We start from the raw sequence: 21724 nt of genomic DNA, 5'->3' as shown, positions 1-21724 counted from the left end.
TTTTTTGGTTGCAACCATCGTTGTTGTTTGGCGGGCCCAGGCTGGGGATTCGAACCCGCCACCTTAGGTGTATGTGGCTGGCACCTTAGCGGCTTGAGCCACAGGCGCTGAGCCCAAATAGATTCTTAAAACGTAACTTGTATTTAAATTTAGACAAAGCAGGGATTTCCTATGCTTAGTCATTTAGAACATCAATGTCAGGATCATTTTGGTTCAGAGCTAATCCTCAACTTCAGAGTTCAGAAGTTGTGAAAATTTCCCCCTAGATTATGTTGAGCTATAGGGGATGTAGGAGACAAGCACTAAACTTGTAAGATATAAAAAGAATTGTTGATTTAATATTATAAGATGAATTAGATGTTTTCAAAGGAATGCACTCCTTGTGTTCACTAAGTAACTTAGCTTTGTTTTGTTGCAGAGTTTGTGAATGCAGTAAGTAATTTTAAAAGTTGTTAAATGAGCATGGAATTAACATTGTAAGAGTTACATGGTTTCATCAACCCCCTGTCTCTCATATATAAAATTTTACAAATGGATTAAAGACTTAAATCTAAGACCTGAAACTCTGAAACTATCAGAAGAAAACATTGGGGAAAAGCTGTAGGACACTGGCCTAGAGAAAAAGATTTCTTGAGTAATACCTCAAAATGCAGGCAACCAAAGCAAAAATGTACAAATGGGATCATATCAAGCTATTAGTCTTCTGCACCACAAAGGAAATGATCAATAAAGTGAAGAGACAACCCTAAAAATGGGAGAAAATATTTGTAAACTAGCCATGTGACAAGGAATTAATAACTAGAATATGTAAGGAAGTGAAACAAACCAATGGGGAAAAAAATCAAATCTAATTAAAAATGGGGAAAAGATCAAATAGATACTTCTCAAAAGAATACATACAAATGGTCAACAGGCATATGGAAAATTGCTTACAAACATGAGTCATTAGAGAAACGCAAATCAAAACTATTAATACAATGAGATGTCACCTTAACTCTATTACCTCACCTCTATCTTCCTCTTTTGTCTACAAAAGACAGACAATCCTCAATGCCAGTGAGGATGTGGAGGAAAGGGAAACCTCCTGCACTATTGGTGGGAATGTAAGTTAGTGCAACCACGATAGAGAACAGTAGGGAGGTTCTTCAAAATACTAAAAACAGAACTACCATGTGACCCAGCAGTCCCACTGCTGGGTGTATGTCAAAATGATGTAAATGAAGTATATTGAAAGATATCTACAATTCCATGTGTATTGCGACACTATTCACCAGCCAAGATTTGGAATCAACTAAACTCCAACAGTGACTGAATGGATAAAGAAATTGTAGTACAAATATAATCAAATATTACTTAGCCATAAAAAAGAGAGGGATCCTGTCATGGATGAAACTGGAGAACATTATGTTAGGTGACATAAGCAAAGGACAGAAAGGCAAATGCCACATGTTCTCGTTTGTGAAAGCTATAAATTAAAACTGTTGATCTCATGGAGACAGAGAGTAGAATGATTGTTTCCAGAGGATGGGAAGGGTAGTGGGCATGAGGGGAGTAAAAAGGGCTGGTTAATGGATGAAAAAATATAATTAGATGAAGTGAGCAAGATCTCGTGTTTGATTGCACAACAGGGTTACGATAGTCCAAAATAGGTCATTTTATATTTTAAAACAACTAAAAGTGGAATTGGAATATGCCCAACACAAAGAAAGGATATGCTTGGGGTGATGGATACCCCAGTTACCCTGATTTGATTAAAAGACATTGTATTCCTGTATCAAAACATCACATGTACTCCATAATATACACAATGATTTTATTCCCATAATAATTAAAAATAAAATTTAACAAAAGAAATGTAATTTTGGTAATGTAAATGTCTTATGAACCCTTCCTAACAAGTGCTATCCCCCTTATAATTGGCAAGTTTGGGTTCATAAAGTAACATTTTGTTCTTCTCACTACTGCTAGATTAGTACTGACTAGTGCACGTTAACTATTACTAATCTTAATAGTATACACTAGCCAGTATTTAAGATTAGGAATAGTGGTTGCTTTTCCCAAACATAATACAGATCTTTTTTATTTTATTTTTTTCTGTTTTCCCAACATGTTATTTTTCTTGAGATTTTTCTCCTATTTCCTCAGTACATCCTGGTTTGGATAATTCAACCTGGTCATGTGATTTGGGTATTCCCTAGCTCTCCATGGAAAAAGGTTTTATAAACTATGCCTGAGTTGTATTTATTTCTGCTACCAGCAGTGCTATCTGCTCCATGCTGGTATTTATTTACTCTGAGTTGCTCTCTTTATCAGTCTGGAAGCTGTCTCTTTGTAGACAATTCTCATCCTAGAAAATTAAGACTCAAGGGTTTGAAAAGGCCTGGGTATCATAGTTTAATCTTCAGTATTTCTTTTGTCATTCCTAATTCACCTTGTCCTTGAATGTCTTCCGTAGTCTGAAACTCATCTAGTGAGGGAGCACATTCCATTAGATGGGTTTTTTTTTCATATTGAGTTAAAAATTGTGTTCCAATTTGTAACCCATGGAATCTCACAAAGCAGATCCAATCACTTTTCTATGCAGCCAGCGCGCCTTTGAGTGTTATATCCTGGGGCTGCTTTTATTTCCAGAGTACGTGTTTCCATTTCCCCCCAATTGGTTTTCCTATTGCATTACATGGTTTTGAATTCTTATTTATTAACAAACTTGAATTTGTCTGTATCTATATATTCCGAATGTGGCATTCTGAACTGAACGTAATATACCAGATGTGTCCTGACTTTTCATATTATATTTTAGTCATAAATTTCTTAGCCAGGGTGCTCTAGGAATGCATTTACCACATTGTTTGCTATTTTATACTTGAAAAGTACAATTGTATCAAAATACCCGCGTGTTAAAATTTGGTGTTATTCTGTCTTCTAGACTCAAATAATTTATATACAAGGTATCAAGGGGGAAAAAAAATCACTCTTCAGTAAATTCTTTTAACCTGATACAATCTTGATAGCAACTACTATAAAGATTGTTATTTTTTTTTTTTTTAAAGCCTGAGTATTTATCTGGGAAAAATCTTAAAATCAATCATTTAATTTAAATTGGGTTTCAAAAGAAGGTCACTGGATGAAATCTCCCGCTGTAGTTAGTGAATGAAGGTTTATGTTCAAGGAGGGAAAGCAGACCACTTTCATGTTTTTAACAGGCTAAATTGGGAACTTGTCAGTGCTCACAATCCAGTTCCTCAAAATTATAAAACTGAAGTTGAAAGCCCCCTGGTCACCTCTGACCCACTGTGGAACACAGTGCCCACCACTGAAGAGGAAAGTGGTACGGTTCTTTTCAAGTAGAGCCACCTGCTGTCACTGGTGTTCTCCACGGGCCTTGGAGCTTCAGAAAGCTATTGTATTTTTGTTTCCGCCTGCCATTGTGATGATAGGGCTTCTGAGGTTTCTGGGCCACATTCAAACCTTTGTTTCTCAAAAGCCATATTAGAAATATATGTGCCACCCCCCATTAATCACAATCACTCTTTTTCCTTTCTTGTGTTAATAACATTATAAACCTTCAAAGAGGTCTTGCCTCATAAAATGTTTATAAGACATAAATGTACCCCTTTCATCTATAAATGTGACAAAATTTTATTCACAAGAATGCACTGTCTTCAACCACGCATTGGTCTCTTTCATCTGAAAAAGAGATGCTTTCAGTTTATTTTAAAACGATTACTCAAAACTAACAAATGCCTATAAAACAAAGGACCTTTGAAATGATTCTTTGATTAACTCGCTATATCAAAGGTCAAGGAATTCTATTCTTCTGTGGTGTGGGGAGAGGTGGAAGCGTGAAGCGCAGACAAACTTTTGCTGGCTTAGGACTGCTGTTGTGGCTGTAGAGAAAAAGAAGACAAATTCTGAACTAACAGTCCCGATGTGTGACCTGGAACGTCACAGTAGTTGGACAGAGTCCCTTAATTACCAGAAGGGTTTATACTTCAGAGCAAGACTAATATTTGTGCATCTTCATTATTTTCCTGATATTTTCACTTCTTTATGTGACTGTTTCATTCTCCGCTCACAGTTCTATCTTTACTAGTTTTTAATACCCTTTTTCTCTTTTTTCCTCATTTATTACCCAGGTAACTGAGTGGAAAGGCATTTGAATCACATTTTTATGTTAGTCATAATATAAATGTTTATACTGTTTATAATTTCTTCCAATTTTTAATACCGTTTTCTCTTTTTTCCTCATTTATTCCCCATGTAACTGGCTATGAGGGCATTTGAATCACATTTTTATGTTAGTAATAAGTTAGAGTGCCGAATGTGAGCTATTTGAAGTTCTCTTGTGGACAATTTAGGGCTTTACAGTTGCTAACATCTGCTTTAAAATAGCCTAATGCTACAGTTGTTTCCAAAGTAGCTTTGACCATGAGCCATCAACATTATCAACGGTTAAATACATTGTGGTGGTAATAAATAAATTAAAAGGAAGCATCTCTGAGCAAGGGGGCTCTAGAAACGCAAGTTTAGGGAGATTGCTGCAAGGTCCGTGAGCTGCCTGTGATGACAGCAAAGATTTCTCAACTTCACTAATAGAGCCTTACTAAGCAAATTAAGAAGGGACAGCAAAATACAAACAAAACAACTAAGATGAAAATACTAGAAAATAAGATTTTAGAGTTAGTGAAGTGTGGGGGCTGTAATCACGATTATATTTATTATGTCTGGAAATAAAATCTGACTTTAATTTTTTTTTTTGGTTGTGAGCAGTGTTCAGAGGACAGAAAGATAGACAGACATAGACCAGTGTCCTGATCTTTCATTTATCTGGTCACCAGATTTGGGGAAGAAACCTTTCTTTCTGGGTTTTTTTTTTTTTTTTTTTTTTCATTTTGGAGACAGAGTCTTCCTCTGTTGCCCTGGGTAGAGTGCTGTGCCGTCAATGCTCACAGCAACCTCAAACTCCTGGGTTCAGGTGATTTCCCTGCCTCAGCCTCCTAAGTAGCTGGGACTACAGGTGTCTGCCATGACACCCAGCTAATTTTTTTTTTCTAGTTTTAGTAGCGATGTGGTTTCCCTCTTACTCAGACTAGTCTTGAACTCCTGAGCTCCAGCACTGCACCTGCCTCAGCCTCCCAGAGTGCGAGGAATGCAGGCGTCAGCCACCACGCCTGGCGGGAAAGAAATATTCTTATCATCAGAGACAAAATAAAAGAATTCTGTAGCCACGGCCCTTGTTAAAAATAACCTTTATCTTTCTTTAGCCATTTATTTTAGTTGCTTTTCCACAATTGCCATTCTTTGGTCAGCCCAGCATATAAGCACTTAGGTTTTGCCACTTCTTTGGGTCTTTGTTTCCTTATATAGACTTTCTCATGTCACATAAAATTTATAATAAACTTTTTATGTTCTTGTCATGTTACTCTTATGTCAATTTAATTTTTTAGCTGGAGCCCCTAAAGGTAAGGTAAACATTTTGCCTTCCCTATACCCTACCATAAATGTAATGAGAAAACTAAGTGTGATAATGTGAAGCTTTTTGACACATTTTGAACGCTCAGTAAAGGGGAGTTTTCTGTTCTTCCTTTATCCGGGCATGTGCACCTCCAGCCTCCAAAGAGGAGTGGAACTCACCGTGAGGAATTACAGATACAGGGGGGGTCTCACTTACCATCTCATGTTGTCCATTGTCTTTTGGGGGGAGGGCGGGTCAATGAGTAATGTCCTGGGAAATGTTCCCGATGACATGTCATTCTACATGTGAAATAGCAAATATCACAACCTTTCTCAGTGACCTTTAATGAAGGTTGAAAGAGGTTTGAAAATGAAATTCGGGAGGGCTTTTCGGAAAGGCAGAAAGATGGTATTACCCAAATAAGCAGCTTTCCCAAATGCCTGATTTAATCAAATAATAACATTCAGAGTTTATATTTCTTAAATAAAATGTCTCTCAAGAAGGGTTTTCAATTGAAGAATCATGGTGGATTTACTAGATACCGCTTCCCCTTCCTTTCCTTCCCTGTGCAAAGGCACTGATTGATACGTAGCACACCCCCACAACCTGTGATTACAGAAGAGGGGTCTTAGTGGAAATCACTGGCCTGGGACTGGACAGTTGAGCGCTGATGGTGTGTGAATAGTGACATGCTGATATTCTGAACAAGGATAGGAGAGTAGTGAGCATCCAATGTAGTGCTTTTTAAGAACAATAATTATTTTTGGTAAAAGTAGATGTGGTTCGGAAGGACTTGAAGGGATAAAACAAAGTTAGTCATAGAGGAATGGGAGTTTAACCTTCTTTGCTTAAGATATAGGCTTTTCTTATATATGACTCTGCCTGTCTAGGCTTCTTAAATGCTCCCTTACAATAAACTTAAAAATGACAACAAATGCAATGGCGTGTAACTGCCAAATAAAAAGAAAATAAAAGAGAAAAAATTAAAATAAACCAGTAATATATTGTAACATAATGCAAGTGGGAAGCAAAACATAAATTAGAGTGACATGGTTGACAGAATAACTGGTAACCAGAGAAATTCTTTAAGAGGTCATATTTGACCGAAATCTGTTTGACATTGGAGCTGGGGATCCACTCAGGCAGAGGGGAGAGTTGCTACAGAGTACCTACGGCTGGGGTGAGCTTGTCTATGCTTCAGGAACAGAAAAATGGCCACTGTAACTGGTGCTTAGTGGCAGCTGGAATATTGGACTGGGCCCAGATCACATTGGATTTATCACCAGGACTGTAGACTGAATGATAGTCCAAGTGAGATGAGACTTTGCTGAATAGGTTGGGGTTACTCTGCCCGGGCAGCTTTCAGCCTGACGTAGATCATTTTTCTCATCTCGCCTTCACAGTGTACATTTGCAGGGGTCCTAGGCATTGATAACAGTGTGTAAAGCCTGGCCAGTGGCTTTGGCAATTCATGCTGTGAATTGTGGTATGAAAAATCCTAAAATATTTCAGAGAGCTTTAAAATATTTTAACTTTTTAAAGAAAGTTTAATTTTTTTTTTTGTTTTACTCATTCATATTTTTTTTTTTAAATTGTCTCTTTCACTCCTCTTGAATGTAAGCTCCATGAAGGCAATTTTTTTTTTTTAATTTTTATTGTTTGGGATTCATTGAGGGTACAAAGAATTAGGTTACACTGATTGCATTTCTTTGGTAAAGTCCCTCTTATAATCGTGTCTCACCCCTATGAAGTGTGCCAAACACCAAGAAAGTTTACTTTGAAGTGTAGGTTAAATTCCCCGCTGATTTTCACCAGGTGTCTTGACACTCTAGGTAGGGGTCCTCAAACTTTTTAAACAGGGGGCCAGTGGACTGTCCCTCAGACTGTTGGAGGGCCAGACTACAGGCCCCGGGATGAGTCGGCTGCTAAGCAGGACAGGCAGCAGCAGCAAAAACACCGGGTGGGCTGGATAAATGTCCTAGGCGGGCTGCATGTGGCCTGCGGGCCATAGTTTGAGGACGCCTGCTCTAGAGAGCTTTAGGATCTGTATCCCGAGCATTGTAAATGCAAAGTTACTTCTAATATTTTGTTTTATGTTTTACAGACATATCAATTTGCCTTTCATTCCACAATGTACTTGTTTATTTTGCTATGAAATAGGTCATTAAATTGCTATTCATTTGCAGATACGCACAGTAGTCAGCAACTTTGATCTGCTGTAGGAGATCTGAGTTTAAATTCAGAGTTCATCATTGGCCACCTGCGTGGCCAAGTAAAAGTACATAGGTATGCTAGTAAAAATGTGAATTTTAATTGCAAAGGTCAGCAAACTATTTGGTTTATGGAGGTGTCTGTGTGCATGTGTGGCTGTTGCCTGTTTTTGTGAATAAAGTTTTACTGAAATGCAGCCACATCCATCCCTTTACATACTGTGCAGTCTTTCTACCTTCCACAGCAGTGGTGAGTCACTATAGCATAGATGAGGACCTTATATGGTACATAAAGCCTAATTTTTAAAATTTATTTCTAGCCCTGTACTAAAAAAGTTTGCTGACCAGGTCTTATTATAATGTATACATTTCAGGGTTATAGTGGTAATCGGGTGGAATAATTCATGCAAAGCACTCAGTACAAGGTCTGACATTTAATAAGCATTTAATATATATTTGTAATCTTTAGAATTTTCTTTTTTTTATTAAATCAAAGCTGTGTACATTAATGCAATTATGGGGTACAATGTGCTGGGTTTATATACAATTTGAAATACTTTCATCAAGCTGGTTAACATAGCCTTCACTGCATATTCTTAGTTTTTATGTTAAGATATTTATATGCTACACTTAGTGGATTTAACATGTATCCTTGTAAAATGCACCATAAATGTGTTCCCAACAATTACCCTCTCTTCATCCATCCTCCACTCTCCCCTTCCCATCCTCTTTCCCCTTCATCTTGGGCTGTAGTTGGGTTATAGCTTTCATATGGAAGTGTGGGTGCTTATAAATTGGTTTCACAGGAGGGCTGAGTACATTGGATACCTTTTTTCTTCCATTCTTGAGATACTTTGCTAAGAAGAATATGTTCCAGCTCCATCCATGTAAACATGAAGGAGGTAAACTCTCCATCCTTTTTTAAGGCCTCATAATGTTCCATGGTATATGTGTACCACAATTTATTAATCTATTCGTGGGTCATTGGGCACTTGGGCTTCTTCTATGACTTAGCTATTATGAATTGGGCTGCAATAAACATTCTGGTGCAAATATCTCTGTTATAAAGTGATTCTTGGTCTTCTGGACATATATTTAGTAGAGGAATTGAAGGATCAAATGGCAGGTCTATTTTTAGATCCCTAAGTGATCTCCAAACATCTTTTCAAAAGGAATGTATTAATTTGCATTCCCACCAGCAGTACAAAAGTGTTCCGTTTTCTCCACATCCATGCCAACATCTCTGGTTTTGGGATTTTGTGATTTGGGCTAATCTTACTGGGGTTAGATGATATCTCAAAGTAGTTTTGATTTGCATTTCTCTGATGATTAAGGATGATGAGCATTTTTTCATATGTCTGTGGGTCCTGTGCCTGTCTTCTTCAGAGAAGTTTTTCTTCAAGTCTCTTGCCCACCTTGAGATGGAATCCCTTGTTCTTTTCTTGTTTATACGTTTGAGTTCTCTGTGGATTCTGGTTACTAAACCTTTGTCAGAGAAATAACCTGCAAATATCTTCTCCCAGAAATCCATTGTTTTACTTTGAAATAACCAGGTCTTATTGACTCTCATAAATATGCACTAACTTTTTGTGCATGTTCTTATATCCTTGGGGTAAAGCACCCAAGCTAGAGAAGTATGTTTTAGAGTAGTCAGTTTTTGGTGATACTTTCTGATTTTTGTGTTAATAACATGCCTGAGTGTTAGAAGTTCTATTTTGCCCACTAATCTATCCTTGATACAGATACTATAAATTATATATATGTGAAAGTTTTTGACTATATTACAGCAATATGGATAGGTTGTTAAATTAATCATTGCAGAGCCCTTTGAAAATCTAGGCAGCAATGTGTAAATGCAAAATTTATAACTGGAGCAAACAAAAAGAAGTTGATGATTCCTTAAGGATACTGATGTTTTTGTGGTTTCTTCCTTTTGTTTTTGTCACCAGAGATTTATACAACATTTGGGGAAATTTTCAATATTTAATCATAAGCATTTTCATTCCAATGCAGGCTATACATTCAGGGCAATCTGACTTTACTAGAGGCTAGATATATTATGTTTTTAAAATTTTAAAAGTGGAGGTATATGTTTGCATGAATGCCCATGTGTGTTAAAACATCGAATAAGCAAATTTGTGCATTAATAAGGAAATATGATGAATGAAGAGTTTAATCATTTTTACTTCTCATAGTGGTAAACATGTCATAAAAAAAATCCCTAAAGGGGAATTTTAAACTGGAGGAGAGAGGGAAAAGAATATATTTATTTGAATGTTCTAAATAAATATTTTCAAATTTATTTTCTTCATGAAAATACCCCTTTTATAGGTGTCCAAAGTATCATAATCATTGCTTATCATTGAAGTAAAGAGTTCTGTTGTTCCTAATTTCCAGTTCTTATTTTAAAGGTTCTGAAAATGATATTCTTAAATAATATATATTAGTTTAATTTGTTTATTTTTACTGCTTCAGAGTTAAATATTGGATTTAAAAAATACATGTTAATTTTTATTGTGTAATTTTCTTAGCTTTCTATGTACGTTTTAATTCAGTTTATGTTAATTAGTTTAAAATTAATAAAGAAAAGTGTAGGATCATAGATATTTATGGTTAGTTGGAAAAACCGGACTTAGTTGCATGACCCAGTTTATTTCCTATTATCTTTCATGTGACATTAGTGTAAGAAATATTCAGGAAAGTTTTATGAACCTTGGTTTGAGCTTTCAAGAACGAAAGGAGTCTGGATAGGAAGAAAGCCGGTACTTAAGAAATGTATGTTGAATGTACAAATCAGTAAATACCAAATACCGTACTACTCAAAAAATTGTTTGGTTTTAAAAAAGGCTTATTTTGGTTTTTATTTGCAGTTTTTGGCCAGGGCTGGGTTTGAACCCACCACCTCCAGCATATGGGGCCAGTGCCCTACTCCTTTGAGCCACAGGCACCACCCAGCTTATTTTTTTTTGATATTAACTCAAACTTGCTTATCTTTATGAATATTTATTTCCATATGAAATATTGATACTGTCATAACACTGATATATTATTACCAGGAATATAGTGTATATTTAAGCACACATTTAAAATTTATTTATCATTTAATAGGGACAGCCTTTGATTGATCTCTGTATATCAAACAATGATAAACACATTATACATATTATTCTATTTAATCCCCTTTTAGCAGGATGTGGAAATTATCTTCTGTTTTACAAAATGGAAAACTGTGGCTTAGGAAGTTAAATTACTGGCCCAAATTCATACAACTAATATGATCCTGTATTAGAGTTATGGATAGGTGGGATTTGCATGCAGTTCAAAACGTGAGTTTTCACTTCATGGTCTTAACGTGTACTTTTTAATAGCCATTCAGCTTCAAAAACTGTGCTATAGGTAAGAGGAACATATCATTTTTTCTTCCTATTTTTGATATATAACACCTGCTTAGTAATGCCTCCAATTTATTAGTATACAATTTAGTAGGTTTGGCAGCATTCAGTGATCTAAGTTGGTTATTTTGAAAATCTCAGAGGCTATTCCAGACAACAAATAAATAGAACATTAGACTGGGATTATAAAATGTAACTTCATTAAATAAATGTCATTATGTCTCATTTTATTTGCTTGCTAGGGAAATTTGGGTATGTTTTATTTCTTTATAAATGTTTATTCACATAATATAAGACAATCAACAATTTTTTATTTTAGGTATTTTTCTAAAAACTTTAATATCGGAAATTATCTGTGTATGACAGAATTTCCTTAGTAAATCTTCATTACTTGATTACAGGTTAAATATTTCAGACATCTAAAGCAATTTGAGTCCTGAGTCCTGATTATTTTGATTGCCAGAAATCCTACAAATGTACATTATCCATCAATGTATTCAGTTTCTATATTAGACACCTGTGATTTAAAAATTTTAGCAGTTACTATTCACAAAAATATAGCTGCATTTTATTATTTTTCTGAATTTGAGAGATCCTGTTTCTGCTTCATAAAAATAAAATGGAGCTAATTGACTGTGGGCAATGTGGATGGCATAGTATTAGTTTCTAATTTATGTGTCAATTAACTTAGGATATAAAGCTAATAACTAAAATAGGTTACTTCTCCTACACATTGATTGTGGCCATTGAGGTATATGTTTTTTTGGCATTGCTTTCTGTACTATCTAGCTCCTTCAATTCTTCAGAAATAAGGCAATTTCCTTGTGGTTTATAAGGACAGACTCTAAACACCTATGTCAATACAGTAATCTTAAAATCTGAGTCCTGACTTGTCTGTTGGAATGGACCAAAGTATAACTGTGCTCTTAAATTCTGCTTTATGTTTTTATGAGACCCTAATCAACTGGATATATCAATTGTGTTATGGGCTGTCTGATGACATTTTGAGGTAGAAAAGGTAAATTGCCTTTTTTATTGTACCCTTTTCCAGACATTTTCATACTCTGAGTCAAGGCAAACTGTTCAATTGAGGTGATTCAGTTCATTTATTACTAGAGAGCACACTGAGCAATATTTCTCATCCAGTCATAGTCTGGAATGCGTCAAAACTCTTCTCTCTTCACTCCGCCAAAGAAGGAAAAGTGGAATTTATGGGTGCTGAATTTGAAAATTATGGGAATAAAATTAGGATTGAACATCTTTCTGAAATCAGTATTGTCACTGTTGAGTTACTCCTTACGCTCATTCTGGTATTCTATTTAAAAGGCAAATCTTCGATTCAGGGAGCTGGATCGTTCACCTGTAAGATTAACATCCTCCTTGTCCTCCTCACTGCGGGAGGGTAAGGGGCATGACCGCCGCAGCTGGGTAGCTTACATATTTAAATTTGTAATATATATTTAAGAATTGTCTACCTAGTATTGTGGTCTGGATGTTTCTGAGATAATGTTATTATACTTGGGGACAAATTTTTCTCCAGAAACCTATAATAAGTATTTTGTAGTTGCATAATAAAAGTTATGTTCTGGTTTTGTGGAGAAAAAAAAAAGACATTGACTAAGACCAATATACTTAGAAATGCCTACCTGTAATACTGGCTCTTGATTAGTAGCTGGGAATTAGATTTCAAGAGGGTTCTTGACATTCCTAGAATTAATAACAGTGGTTGATGGGGCCCAAATTCATTGTAAAAGAAATGTGATTACCTGCTTCCTTCTGACAGTTCGGATTTTGACATGTTCCAAGGCAAAGGGTGGTCCTGGTCACCAGCCTCCAATAAACCCTGGGGATAAAGTTTCTAATGAGCATCCCCAGAAGATGACATTTTACAAGTGTTGTGACAAATTGTTGCTGGAGGAATGAGTGTATCCTGGGGAACATCACCAGCCAAGGACTCTGAGAGGTTTGCACCTACACTCCGCCAAACTGAAATCACTTTCACCTCTTCCCTTGCTGACTTTGCTTTACATCCTCTGGCTGAGACCATTCTTAACCATCAGTACAAACTATCTACTGAGTCTTGTAAGCACTGTAGTTAATTACTGAACCTGGAGGTGGACTTGAGGATCCCTGAACAACTTTCCTCTTGAGGTTTGAGCTCAGTGACCTGAGAGAATTGTGTTTGTATAATAATTTATCATCTACATCAAGTTTAGATATTGTAAGAAAAATAAAATAAGCTATAACTTTTTTTCCAGTGACACAGCAACATTCTACGATCTACTGTTTTCCAGTTTGGGGTTCTGGATTGTGTCTGTGCAGCTACTCATCTGTGGGTTATGGTTACTTTATAGTCTCAGACTTCAGTCTTTCTGGTTCTTGGTCTTGTCTCTCCAGCCCTCGTTTACTAACCTCATTACCCTCAAGCTATGTTTTAAAATTAGATTCATCAGGCGACTGACTTTACAAAGAGTGGATTAGTTTTTCTCCATTTATCATAGAAAGATAGTAACCAACACAAATTTTGGACCACAGAAATGTTAGGAACAAATTTGTGAATCTGTCTTTCCCTATTTCCTGCACTGAGAGTTCATTTTTTCTTATACAACAAAGGTTAGTGTATAAAATGTTACCCTTATAAGGCTAGTTATTTTTAATTAACGTTTTCTAGAAATTAGTTTTAGAAAATATATATAACAAAAGGGTCAATATTTTTAACTTTTGCTTTTGACTTCCACAGAATTTTAGATCTTTTCTTTTCTTTTCTTTTTTTATTTTTTTCCGGAATTTATATGTTCAGATTTTATTAAAATTAAAACTGTCCAGATTTTGGTTCTTTCCTAATTTTGCTCTCCTGTGAAAATTTTTTTATTTTGTTTCATTAGTGATTCTCAAACTATAATAAAAGAAATTATTTTCAAAGCACTAGAAATTAGATTTATTCCTATCAGTTTAATTTTGTGATTTTTTTTCTTAGGTTCACATACAGTTTTAGATAATGTCTTAATTTGAATATTTCAGAGATTAAAAGAATAGAATTTAATGTTTTTAACCCATTAGATCAGCAGTTCTCAACCTGTGGCGACCCACAGGCACTGTATTAAAGGGCCGTGGCATTAGGAAGGTTGAGAACCACTGCGTTAGATCATTTAAATTCGATGCTCTCTTGTCACTATTGTTTCTTTTTTGACATTGTAACAAGAGATAGTTTTTTTGTTCCTCCATGCCAAGAATCAATCTACTCACATAGATATACCCAAATTGGTCTTTTGCTTTTAATACATTGAACACATTTTTAAAATAAATATTGTAGTAACAGGAATCAATAAGATGGTTATTAACTTTCTTTTTAACCGAATCTGTAAACCCACCCGATACATTTTTTTCAGTGGTTTACTTCACATCGTTTCTCCATTTTGTTTTTCACTGAATTGCTGTATCCTTGTCTCTTTTTCTTTCCTTTTCATCTTTGGTAGATATTTGTGCTAGAGGCTGAGAGTTAATGTCCACAACTCCAACTTGGTCTTATAAATGAGTAAATAGGATCGGAGTAAGGAAATGTGGGACTGACTAGGAGGAGGAAGAGCTAGAAAGTATCTGTTCCATCTATGGGAATTGAAATTAGAAATTTAAAATATTCTGTAAGCCCAATAAAGCCGTAGTGAATGTAGGGGAAGGTCCAGGGCCAGTTTGTGATCTCTGTTTGGCATGTTCCTATCTTTATCAAAGTATTTAGTATTTGAATAAGTTTTGTTTCTATTTTGGGTGTTTTGGAGTAAAAATATCTTTCAATTTACTTTTAAGAAATAAGACATACTTTATGAGTCTAATGGCCAAATGAGAAAAGTTTTTATGTCCTCTTCACTACATTGTTTTCAAAAGATTATTGATGTGCAATTTCATTTATGTCTTCTCTCTGAAATTCTCATGTAGCAAACTTATTTTTTTGTAAAAAAAAAAAAAATGTATGGGGCAGGGGCATATGGGAACTCATTGTAACTTCCTTTCAATTTCTTTTGTGATCCAAGACCTCTCTAACTTTTAAAAAAGCATAGTAATAGGCTGAGTGCCAGAGCATACGCCTATAATCCTAGCACTCTGGGAGGCCGAGGCAGGTGGATTGCTTCAGCTCAGGAGTTCTAGACCAGCCCACGCAAGAGCTAAATCCCGTCTCTAAAAATAGCCAGATGTTGTGGTGGGTACCTATAGTCCCAGCTACTTAGGAGACTGAGGGAAGAGGATCACTAGAGCACAAGAGTTTGAGGTTGCTGTGAGCTATGATGCCATGGTACTCTACCAAGGGTGAAAAAATGAGACTCTGTCTTAAAAAAAAAATAGAGTAATTTTTATTTTGTGCAGTTGTTGAATAACTTATTTCTTTTCTTTTCATTAAACAAAACTTTCCCCCTTAAACCATAAATGAATGTGCATTAATAGAAACATAACCAAATTCTACGTTCTTTGTTGCTTAATCTAAAAATCTTTTTTTTTTTTTTTTTTTTAAGACAGAGCCTCAAACTATAGCCCTGGTATACTGTGGCATCACAGCTCACAGCAACCTCAAACTCTTGGATTAAGTGATTCTCTTGCCTCAGCCTCCCAATTATCTGGGACTACCGGCACCCGCCACAATACCCGGCTAGTTTTTGGTTGTAGTTGTCATTGTTTGGCAGGCCCGGGCTGGATTCAACCCCACCAGCTCTGGTGGATATGGATGGTGCATTAGGTGCTTGAGCTACAGGTGGCACCAATCTAAAAATCTTGAACCTCCTAGCTCCCTTTCATGTCTACTGTATTGCTTGAATTTTGTTAACTTTAAATAAGTTTTTAAAACTCAAAGTAACTTATTGAAGACAATTGAATACCAACAACACTCATCTTTCCCCAATGTTTGGATTTACAATTTCAAAGTTGATTGTGATGATTTAATCTTCACTTATGTCAGATTGTTCTTTAATCTATGGAAGAAGGTTTAAAAAATACATAAATTTCAACTGGGTTAAAGATTTGTGTACGCTCTTACAGCTTTGTCATTAAACTAAATGAGATATTAAAGCCTTAAAACCACAGTTATAATAAGATAGAGAACTCAACCATAACTTTACAACTAAAGGAAATACTAATTGATGATGCCCTCTTTTCAATTGTCCGAAATAGTCTTGTTTCGTGTGGTGTTTTTAATTGAGTAATACAGTTCTTTGTTTTCCTTCTGTTTTTATGGGTATAGAGCTCTTTAACTTATAAAACTTTCGACTTTACTAAATATGTGTTTTTTGGTAATTAGGTTTTTTTTTACCCCCACAAAACAGTTTAGTAAATGTAATATTGCTTGCCATGTGGTTAATTTTAAAGCCTTTTATTTTGTCTTTCATTCTTTTTATTTTTTATTTTTGGAGATTGATTGAGGTACAAAGAACCAGGTTGCATTGACTGCATTTGTTAGGTAAAGTCCCTCTTATAATTATGTCATTCTGTATTGTATCCGTTTGAAATTGTAGAATAAAAATATTTTAAGTAGACCACTATTGAAGCTATTCTTTCTACTGACCCTGAAAATGTGTTTTCTGAAAGGAAAAAGAAGTCTTATACTTCTGGTTATATTATATGAAAAATCTGATGAAAATTCAGAATACTTAACAGATTTATTTGACACTATTATTTGTTACTGTGTTTTATGCTATAGTATAAAAAGTACTGTCCGGTTGCCTTGGACACAACATCGAATAAGACAGACTCCCAGCTTTTGGGGTCCATCTTACATATTTTTCCCCAAATGTTTTTGGATAGAAATTTAGTATTTTTCTTTCTTTTACAATGTGTTTTATCAAAGGAATGAGATATTTGTTATTAGTTTTTTGGTTTTACATGTTTCTTTCCTGAGAAAAGAGATAAAGGTGTCATGAGATAAAGATGTCAAATTTAACTTTAACTTGTTTAACTTTAACTTTAACTTGTTAAAGCCCTTAACAAACCATCTATAACAATTAAGGAAAACACTATGTACATTGTGTTTAAATTCGTATTTCTCTAATATTGTAGCTGGGAAGTTTTAAGATTTCTTCTGTCAAACATAAGATGGTGGCTGGAAGAATATGGCTTTGACGGATTTCGATTTGATGGTGTCACGTCCATGCTCTATCATCACCATGGAATGGGTAGGTGACGTGATAAATTACAGGTGTACCTAATGATTTTATTATTTATTTATTATTTATGTATTTACTTATTGTACTGGAAGATTATAAGTTGTAATCTTGGGGTTCAGTTATAGAAGCTGCAGTGACCATTACTGGAGGCTTGATTTTTATTAGTTCCATTGCATATGTCCTCTCTCTAGTCAGTTCTTATCCCTTTCTGGCAAGAGGTAAAATTAAGTATATTATATAAGTAAACAAAAGATTATCATTTCCTTTTAAATATATATATGTAATAATGTACTTTCTTTGATATATACCTTTTAGAAATTATTTCGAGGAAACCATTCATTATAACACACATGAACATCACAGCATTGGTAATGAAAAATTATCAAAAACAGTTAAGTGAGGACATTTGTGAATGCATGGATTTTTGTATATTTTTCATGTAGAAAAGAGACATTTTACATCTAGATTTACTCAGTTAAAATTCCTTTGTAAATTAGAAATATTAATATGATTTTTAGTTCTCCAGTTGTACAAAGAAGTAGAATCACAGAATACTAATCCCTCAATAGCTAACATGGGAGCAATTATTGTTTTTTGATGCCCAAATATTCACCAATAACAATCAAGCAAGGGAGAAAAATGTTAGACTGTAAATCTAGAAAAGTGGCTGCCTAGGAAAGAAGCTAAAGATTACGAGTATGTCACTACTTACTATTAATCATTATGGGGTCCTCATGAAATGTTTATAGGAGAAAAGTTGAATCTGTAAAACAAAGCATGTTTCATCTATATCCATTCTCCAGTCTTGCAGTAACTGATCTATGGAATGCAAAGACAAGCATGGCAAAAGGCAAGGAAGACCCTCTCCTAGATTTAATCCCATATGTGTGCAAACTCCCCTGCGAGGGTGAAGTATATTCCAGGAAATCCGGGATGTTGGGAAAATGAACTGAAGTTTGTAAATTTGAGAAATACATTTTGTAAGTAGAGAGTCCAATAAATGATAGAGGAAAACACTCTGAGTAACTATTGTTTCCCCCCACCCCGAATGACAAAAAATTAGAAAAAGAAAAACTGAAACTTTACAGCAAAAGAGCACATCCTGTATCATGAAAATCTAGGAAGAAAAAGCAGTTTATCTGCATGGATTAAAAAAAAAATGATTGGACTCATGCTATTCTATTGTCAGAAGCAATGTCTATAAAATCCTTAGGGAAACAAAAGATAACTCAAAAATATGCTACTTGAATGGTGGTTGCCAGGGGCTGTGGGGGGGAGGAAAAGGGTGGTCAAAGGATACAAACTTTCACTTATAAGAGGAGTAAACATTAGGGATAATGCTCAGCATGTTGACCAGAGTAAATACTACTGTACTGTTTACTCAGAAGTTGATGAGAGCAGATTGTAAGTGTACCGACCCTGCTACACACACAGTTGGTAACTATAGGTGGTGACGGATGTGTTACTTTAGCGTGGTAACCAGTACATAATGTATACCTTTATATAGAATATATATAGTTTATTTAGTGTAGTAACCAGTACATAGTGTATACCTTTATCAAATCACCTTGCACTCCTTGAGTATTCACAACCATTGTCAATTACATATTGTAAAATAAAAAGGAACAGCAACATCAAAAAATATTAACCTTAGTAGTTGAATTGCTTTTGAAGTATGAACATGGAAGAACTTGAGGAATGAAGCCTCCCTAATTCTATGTGAAAGTATCCCTCAATGATCAAATCCAACAAACTGAAAAAAAAAAAAAGAATATAAAGAAGAGAACTTAAATATAGAGAAATGGAGGGTGATGTTGAGCACAGATTTGATTTATAAAAATGAATTACTGAATTACTAGAAAGTAAGTGGTAGAGCCCCAATAAATGACATATACTATAAATAACTGAAAAGGGAAGGTAGGAGGAAGTTTGAGGATGTTATTATAATCTCTTTATCACAGGCACGCCATATTGCATAAGTTGAAGCATATATTTAAAAGAATACTAGAGAAACATGACTCAATTTTATGATGGTTTTCATTTTTATTTACCTCAACAGAATCTAATAGAAGCTGTCACTAATACCTTCTTGAGATGACATAAAATATATTGATACTTTGAAATGTTGAATTCCTTTCAGTGTCATTTCACTTTATTTTATATTTTAGCTGTAGATTTTAATTTGAATTAAAGATTTAAATTAAAATGGCTCTTCAGGTCCAACAAAGATGGATTTTCAAGATTGCTGTCTGAATGTTGACATGGGAGACTTTTCACTTTGCTACAGAGACAAAATTCATACCAACAAACTAATTTATAGGTACAATTGTGCCCAGTTAAAACTTGCCTGTTAACATATGTCCATCTGATTCTCTGTTCTTTAGGTCAAGGTTTTTCAGGTGATTACCATGAATATTTTGGACTACAAGTTGATGAAGATGCGTTGACTTATCTCATGTTAGCCAATCATTTGATTCACACGTTGTATCCAGATTCTATAACAATAGCGGAGGTAAGGCCATAATGATGTCTTGCCCTCTGACCCCCTTTAACACAGAACATTTTGTCAGCATTTGTCAACTATTTGAATAATTAATCTCATGTTGTCGATAATTGCATAAATGAAATTATACCCAGACTACAGTGCAGCTATCTTGTATGGGTGGCACATTATTTAGAATTCACTGTTTTCCTGTTAGGAGATAAAGTACACTAATTACTTGTCACCATCTTATTGTTAATAAGAAAATGCCAGTATTAGAAAGTAAAATATCCTAATCAATGGACAGGGCCTTTTGCCATGAGACCTTCAGCAGAGAAAATAATTGAATATTAATGTGCGTCTGTCCACTTATTTATTAATTTCTTCTTTTCTGGTTAAATCATTAGAGATGGCATGGGTTGCTGCTCTGCAGCCTTTCTGATTCTGATGCGATTACCTTTCTTGTTTGTGTTACTGTTCTCAGATTGCCAAATGTTCACTAGTTATTCATGATTACTGAAGGTTCATGATTAACTGTCCCAAAGCTGCACTGTAATGATAGAATTCAGTATATGCATAATTGACAATTCCCCTCTTGATGATAAATGTGATAAATTAGGAAGTTTGTTAAATGCTTATGCTAATTTAGATTTAGTTCTAAAATCCCCCTGGTTTTCTGAGCCCTCCAACTAGAAATTATTATTAAAATTGAATTTAGCATGTTAAAACTATTTTATACAAAGTGTAGAGATAGGCATATAAAAATAGTCTGACTATTGTTAAAAAGGGTCATAATTAAGGTCTATTTTCGCATTGTTAGCGTTCAGTTCATTGGCAGGAAAATTCAGAAATGAGTCTCCTTCCTGTAGTATTTATTACAGCCTTTTTTCTATCCATCATTTCGTAAAAATAGAAGTCTCCAAGTCAGAAATATGATTCTTTTGTCTCTGGATGAAGGAAAATAGTTTTATTCCCTTCAAGCCTTTTGCCTTTTATGTATCTATTGGGAATAGAGCAGTGACCCTAAATTTCTGAAATAAAAAGCAATCAAACAGGAAATCATCATACAGTTTAGATACCCACTATTATTTCACACTCTCTGCCTACGCACATTTGATCATAGCACACAAATCATACCAATACTTGTGCTAATACTTTATGTGCTGGATGCTTAACATCAATCAGAACGTATTTTAAATTTTTATTTGGGCTTTTATATATTAAAATTTTATCTGGCAGACATCAAAAATTTAATTATTTTGTCGATTATATTTATGACAATCCAAAGCAGAGATATCACATATGACAAATGACTACAAACAACTAGTGCTAGCACAAATCAAAAGTGGGTACTGAAGGAGAAGCAATGATTTAATACATGGAACTTAAAATTGTTACATTGATCCTCCCGTTCATTTCAATAGTTTCATCATCCAGGGAGCTCTTGTCTGATTATCGGTGTTTCTACCAATGAAACTTTGAGACTTTACCCTACTTTATATTACTTGGTTTTAGATTATTTTTTTTAAAGATGCGTCTGCAATTTATTCTACTTAAATTGAAAACTACTTCAATTTCAATGCATTGCCTTTCTGTCTAGTGGGAGTCTCTTCAAAATGTGGAATTGATCCTCAGGAACTTTTTTTTTTTTTTTTAAAGAAATGTGGTGTAACGAATGAGTAATGTGGTTTTAAATAAATTCCTATAGTAGAAATATGAATTGATTTATAATGACAGTTACCAAAATTGAAACCTATTTTGCAAGAATATATTCACCGTTCTGCCCAGTTATATTTGCTATATAAATTAAAAATATATATTGGAGGTGTTCTCCAATCTTACAAAATTAGAACTATTTTAATTCCATCCAAAATATGTGGAATCATTTCCATGTGCTTTATGTGTATCAGTAGATATCAACTATTTTAGACTTAAGCATATTTCTTTTAGTGACCTTTATGTTTACATTTTTAAAATTTATCTTTAAAACCTATAAGAGGGTACAGGTGTTTTTATTACTTGGATGAATTATATAACAC

The 21724-nt window shown here is 34.7% G+C and overlaps 1 protein-coding gene across 1 annotated transcript in view; it reads left to right on the top strand.

Annotated features, from left to right (window-relative positions):
* Positions 1–21724, top strand: part of GBE1 (1,4-alpha-glucan branching enzyme 1) — a 254749-nt gene that overhangs the window by 154313 nt on the left and 78712 nt on the right. Inside the window, exons 8-9 of the mRNA XM_003783924.3 lie at positions 17097–17212; positions 19588–19715. Of these exons, the coding sequence (XP_003783972.1) occupies positions 17097–17212; positions 19588–19715 (244 nt within the window). The remainder of the gene's footprint in view (positions 1–17096; positions 17213–19587; positions 19716–21724) is intronic.

This window comes from Otolemur garnettii, unplaced genomic scaffold (genome assembly GCF_000181295.1).
Source record: "Otolemur garnettii isolate 467f Iridium unplaced genomic scaffold, OtoGar3 scaffold00009, whole genome shotgun sequence".
NCBI classification, from domain to species: Eukaryota; Metazoa; Chordata; class Mammalia; order Primates; family Galagidae; genus Otolemur; species Otolemur garnettii.
This window is presented reverse-complemented; position numbering and strand designations above follow the sequence as displayed.